Genomic DNA, 6,144 nt, shown 5'->3' with positions numbered 1-6,144 from the left:
TGTGTGTGTGTGTGTGTGTGTGTGTGTGTGTGTGTGTGTGTGTGTGTGTGTGTGTGTGTGTGTGTTTCATAGTAGCCTATGATTTGCTTTGCCCTTTCTCATCAGTATTCACGTTTGTATTTTCTACTCCCTAATGGTGCGTGTAATTTCATGCCTCTTTTGGATTGAGGCCTTGGAGCACAGTGATGCTAACTCATCTGTGTAGGGCTGAGTACATTGTGCTCAGGATCTGTTGGCATAGCTTCTCACAGATTGGATGCAGTCACAACAGATGTGATAAGGCTGACTTTCTCACTGGCTGCTAAAGTTGGGGGTCAATATGTTGCACAAGCTCAGGTTTGTTGACTGTGTTAACTTGTGAATTGAAGTGAGAAGAGCAGTTCTGGGATTGACCATGCAGAAGAGATGGAGCTGCTGCTAGAAAACTACTACCGGTTAGCTGAGGACCTTTCCAATGAGGCTCGGGAGCTTCGGGTCCTGATTGACGACTCACAGAGCATCATCTTCATCAACCTAGACAGGTGAGGATGGATGCACAGCAGAAGATGGTAAGGACTGGGGTTGTGGTTGATACTGGAAAGCACTTTTTAAAGATATGTTTTTTGGAAGAAGTCATGCTGTCCCATCTGTGACTACTCCATAAGTGAACCTGTTTTTAGTTTCCTGATGCCTGCAAAAGCAACTGAAGGAATGCATGTTTTATTTGGACTCACAGCCTGACAAGGAAGTCACAAGGGCAGAAACCTGAAGTAACTGGTTATGTATCCTGTTAGGAACTTGTCCATGTCCCCAGCCAGGGAATGGTGCCACCTATGGTGAAGATGGGTCTTTCCACCTCAAGAGGTTTCTTTCTATGATGACTCCAAATCTTGTGAAGTTACAATATTAATCATGTCAGGATTTTGAAGGTGGAGAGCGGCCCGGTAGGCCTTCACTAGGTTTGCTGGATTTGTGTGTTCTGGCCTGAGTTGGTGGTTTTCTCTCCAGCCATCGCAATGTGATGATGAGGCTGAATCTCCAGCTAACCATGGGCACCTTCTCTCTGTCACTCTTCGGACTAATGGGAGTTGCTTTTGGCATGAATTTGGAATCTTCCCTTGAAGAGGTAAGAATGCAATTTTTTAAATAGGGTTTTTTTTTTAATGTTTGGATGATTAGAATTTTTTGAAGTATGACCTGCTATATTAGTTACGTTCTCATTGTTGTAACAAAATACCTGGCAAAGGGAACATAAAGAATAAAATACCTACTTTGACTCACAGCTGAAAGGAGTTACAATCCATCATGGCAGGAAAGGCAAGGTAGTGAAGCATGAGACCTCTCGTCACCTGGCCCACAGTCAGGAAGGAGGGCACTCTCCTTCGGGCAAACCTCTCTGGCCATACCCTCACAGATTTGCAGCTCCTAGGTGATTCTAAATCTAGTGAAGTTAACAGTAAATAAATGCCACATTTACATATTCCCTTAAAGAGTTAAACATAGGTTGTGACTCACGCAGAATGCAGGCAGTTATTGTTATCCCCCGTGTAGAGCTATGACTGTAGCCTCCATTGCTTTATTTCCTAAAGCAAACAAGTACACAGGAGAGCTGGCTAACACAGCCACCCTGTGAGGCAGTGGTAATGAGGGATTTTATTTTCAGTTCTGTGTGTCTGGCCCTGTACCTGGAAGTCCACATCCACAGAGCTTGTTTGGTGCAGTAATCACAACTCTATGAAACAGACATATTTCCCCTGCTTTGTAGATAAGAAAATAGAGGCCCAGAAAATGTAGTAAATTGCATATCTATAAAACCAGAGGATTTCAAATGAAAAATAAATGCTTTCTACTCTGCCCTCTTGTCTTTTTATGAAGCCTGGCATTTTCAGGGAAAGTCTTAAAAGGTTTCTAGCAATGATCGAGCGAGTAATCCGCACTTTGATGTTTGACCCTCTGTCCTATGTAATTTATTGCTTCTAGGGTTGTCACTGTGGTCTAACCAACACCATCTCTCGGGACCACACATTTATAAAAAGTGGTCTTTAGAAGACTGACTAGCTCAAACCTCTGCATAAAGATATTCCACTACATTCTAATTGGCCTTAGGATAAGTCCAGATTCCCAGGTCTGTGGACATCTAGTCGCTTCTTCTGGATTCACCTCAGACATTTGTATTCCCCTCTTGTCAACTGTGTTCTGGTTCTTTCTCAGAACTGCTGGCTGCACAGCTCTCACCTCCCAGTTTTGTTGCCTAGGTCACTACTGTTCACTTCCTTGGGCTGTAGCTTTTGTTAAGGATCATTCTGTGTCCATATACAGGTAGAAACCTGAAAACATGAGATAGGAAATACCTCGTAATTGAAGACCAATCACAACTACATTGGCATGGAAAATTTCATAGCTGGTCTGTTGTGGCTCATCCAAGATGTGGGTGCACTAAAAGTATTATATAAAATTATCTTTGGACTAGTTTAGATATATCAGGTGCATGTGAAATGTTTTTTCTTTAGACTCCAAAAGAAAATACCATAGGTCACATGCCCCACCAAGATAAAACATACAACTAACTATATTCCTGCCTTTCAAAAGTTAGAGGTTGAGCTTGTGAAACAGAGAATGATTATGTTAGGATGGCGCTTCCTCCTCATTATCCATCGATATGTAAATACGTAAACTGAAACATGTTTTGGTCCCAAGGGGTTGAGATGGACTAACCAACCTTTCTTAACTAACCCAGAAGCTAACTCTGTTTTCTGTTTAACTCTAATATTCTTACTCAAGGCCAAAAAGAAAAGTATTTTTAATTTTGTTTAAATCTTTTTGATCCAAGTGTTGTAGCGCACACCTGTAGACTCAACTCTTTCCTAGGGTGTGGCAGTAGGTCTCCTGAGCCCAGGAAATTTAGAACCAGCCTGGGCACCAAAGCCTTGCCTTTGCAACAGCTTTTCTGACACTTGTGTTATGCGCAGTCCTAAATTCAGAAGAACCCAGTTGTGAGACACTTGAGGTGCCTCTGCCCTCAGTCTTGGTCTCTGGGCTTCGCTGCAGGCCTAGGTCCTGTTTCTATGGAAGACTTCTTGTGGTGACAGAAAGGCTCCTTTTAACTCTGGAAGAGAGTTGTCTCTGAAGAGCATAACCTTTGTGATTGGAATGAATCCTTTTTTCTTTCAGGACCATCGTGTGTTCTGGCTGATTACAGGAATTATGTTTATGGGAAGTGGCCTCATCTGGAGGAGGTTGCTTTCATTCCTTGGAAGACAGCTGGAAGCTCCTTTGCCCCCTAAGGTATGGACTAGGAGCTCACAGTAGCACTGCTGTGGGCTACAATCCTGGGCTACAGTCAGATAGAGCCTGGGTTTCAGTTGTCACGAGTTTGTAACTCTGTGTGAGTTACTTGATTTTTCTAACTCTCCTTACTTTCCCATCTGTTAATCTAGTCAGTACTCAGTGCTTCATTTGATTTAGAAAGTTAAGTGAGCTGAGATGTTTAGTACTGTCCAACACAGCAAATCTGCTAGAAGTCACTTGGTTTCTGTAGAACACTAGCAAGAATCATATGTTGAGGCAGATGCTCATGACTCTGCAGGGATTTCCCATAGCCATACTGCGATAGCAGAGCGCTCTCTGAGCACAGGGGCCTTCACCTCCTCTCTTCCCACGTGTGTGGAGCAGCACAGCTGGGGTAAGGGCACACACAGACTCTGACCTGTGTAGCCCTTTGTTTTCACCTGGTTAATGACTTCTCAGAAAGACAAACACTTAAATTCGTTTCCTGCTTTATTTAGATGGCCTCCTTACCTAAAAAGACCCTTCTGGCAGGTAGAAGGATGGAAGTGAAAAACAGCCTCAGGCCGGAAGGACTTGGAGCAAGCCGGACTGTCCTGGCAAGCCGCTAACAGCAGCCTGGCAGACAAAGATTGTTATACTTCTGAAGCTATTATCTCTCTCTGAGGGGAAAAAGACAACTGCTGTTTAAATTATGTCTGACTAAAATAGTGTGGCATTCACAATACTAAAACATGGCTGCGTCTTCAGAATTCTATGAGACAAAGTGCTTTCTTTGTGAAAAGCCAAAATCCTATGTTGGAGAGGACTGCCACATCCTAATGGGAGACTGGCCTATGGTAGGCCAACCTTGAATACTGCTTTTATGGACTTTTTAAAGAATCGATTAATTTATTGAGAGATAGACTTACCAGGATTCAGCGATGTTATACATACCAAGAAAGGTGCATCTTTGTGCTTGGTGGGGCCCAGAAACTTGGCAGAGCCTCTAATCCCTGAGCTCATGGGCTGCAGGTCACCAGTCAGGGAATCATGTTCCCATTGACTTCTGACTGGGGAATGAAGCTGGTGGACCTGCTAGCCTTGCAATGAACTCTGGAATGTCAGTCCTTGATAGAACCTTATTTTCAGATATTTGCTCTCTTTTATATATAAGATAAATAAAAGGGAAGTATAATTTAATGTAGCATACAGGGATTCTGGTTAATCAAAACTATTATTTTTCTTTGATTGGTTATAAATAGAACCTTTGGAAGTAAAGTTGAAAGTGTTTATTCTCTTAGAACTTTATAACTGTTTCGATCCTTGCCTGATTTAAGAGACTGTCTTGCTACCTTCCTCCGAAGAAAATGTATACAGCCAGCTAATCTGTTTGCCTACCTCTCAAAAGTTAGCAGATCAGCTGGTCAAACAAGAGGGTAGTTAATGTAAAAATGGTGGGAACATTATCTTTCCAAACAAGACATTAGCCTTTAAAACAAATGGTAAAGCAGGCCTTGACTGGTCCTTTGTAATTCCAGTCCTTGAAAGGCTGCAGCTGGGGGCTCGTCAAGAGTTAGAGGTCAGTAGAGGTTATAGTGTTCCGGCCCGCCTGGACTATAGAGTACAACCCTGCCTCAAAACACCAAATAAAGGGGGCTGAGGGTGCTGCTCATTGTTAGAGTGCTCGCCCAGCTTGGCACAAAGCTGTGGGGTCAACTCCTAGTACTGCACAGTAAGTAACTGAATTGTTGATACCTGTAAGTCTGAAAGCTGCCATCCTACTTACCATTCTACCTACCTTTGTGTATTTTGTAGAGGTTTCAATACGTTGTGTGCTAAAACATTACAGTTAAGTGTGCTTCCAAAAGTAGTGCACTTGTAAGATTGTAGTAAGACCAGAGCAGCTCTTGCATACAGGTAGGAGTAATAAGTGGAGGACTCACACCCACCACAGTGTTGTGTGCCCAATTACTGCAAGTGTGGGAAGTCAGGCTATCCCTGAAACTGGGTTCCTGTGGGGGACAGTCTCCTATCAGGATGTGCCAGTCCTCTCCAAGGCTCTGCTCCACTCCCCCTAGGAGTTTCCCAAAAGAAGTATCTGTTTCTTCTCAGCTCAGGCCCAAGTTGCTGCTGCTTCTGCTTCATTCTGCCCTGCAGAACGTAGCAATCTGCTCCAGCTCTACCTAAGAGTCAATGCTTCAGCAGAGGTGTCAGTTGCTCCTTCCGCTCTGGTTTCCTCAGGGAGATTCCCAGTAGAGATTCTGCTATGCACCAGTGAACGATCTTCACCCAGAACTCTTTGAAGAGATTTATTTGGAAAGGAGTCCCTGAGAGTGGCTGCCTCGGTCAGGGTGGGGAAGGACAGTTGCCAACTAAACAGGCAGAGGGCTTACATAGGGCTTGAGTTATTCCAGGGTGAAGATTTCAGGGAAGGGAGGGAATTGGTCAGATTTTGATCCCCTTGAGCTTGGACAAACTCAGATTGGCTAGATTTTGTGCTCAGGGATTGGTTAGTTTCGTTTTCAGTTGGTCAGGGGCAGATTTGGCTCTGGTTTCTTTCCTGGCCCTTTTTAGTCTTTTACCTCTAGTTTCAGGGCCAGGGTATGTTTCTTTCATTGGCTCTTGTTCCAGGGTCAAGGTGTGTTTCTTTGGTTCCGGTTTCAGGGCCAAAGTGTGTTTTGTTCACTGGCTCTGGGTTCAGGTCTATGCTGTGTTTTCTTTCACTGACTCTGGTTTCAGGGCCAAGGTGGATTTCTTTGGCAATTTTTTACTTTTTACCCTGCAGTGACCCTAATGTGTCCCACAAGAATGTCAGGTTCATTTACTGGGTGATTTAGCAATGGGAATAAGAATGTTATTCCAGTAGAAAACAGAAAGTTACAGGTGAGCTCCCCTCCT

At 43.7% G+C, this 6,144-nt stretch overlaps 1 protein-coding gene across 1 annotated transcript in view; it reads left to right on the top strand.

The window, feature by feature from the left end:
- The window catches only part of Mrs2 (magnesium transporter MRS2), a 21,526-nt gene extending 15,628 nt beyond the window's left edge, over window positions 1-5,898 (top strand). The window contains exons 8-11 of the mRNA XM_005354983.3: window positions 369-521; window positions 988-1,105; window positions 3,151-3,264; window positions 3,765-5,898. Of these exons, the coding sequence (XP_005355040.1) occupies window positions 369-521; window positions 988-1,105; window positions 3,151-3,264; window positions 3,765-3,875 (496 nt within the window). The 3' untranslated portion in view covers window positions 3,876-5,898. The remainder of the gene's footprint in view (window positions 1-368; window positions 522-987; window positions 1,106-3,150; window positions 3,265-3,764) is intronic.
- Window positions 5,899-6,144: the final 246 nt, after the last annotated feature.

This window comes from Microtus ochrogaster, chromosome 16, assembly GCF_000317375.1.
Source record: "Microtus ochrogaster isolate Prairie Vole_2 chromosome 16, MicOch1.0, whole genome shotgun sequence".
In the NCBI taxonomy this organism is placed as follows: Eukaryota; Metazoa; Chordata; class Mammalia; order Rodentia; family Cricetidae; genus Microtus; species Microtus ochrogaster.
This window is presented reverse-complemented; position numbering and strand designations above follow the sequence as displayed.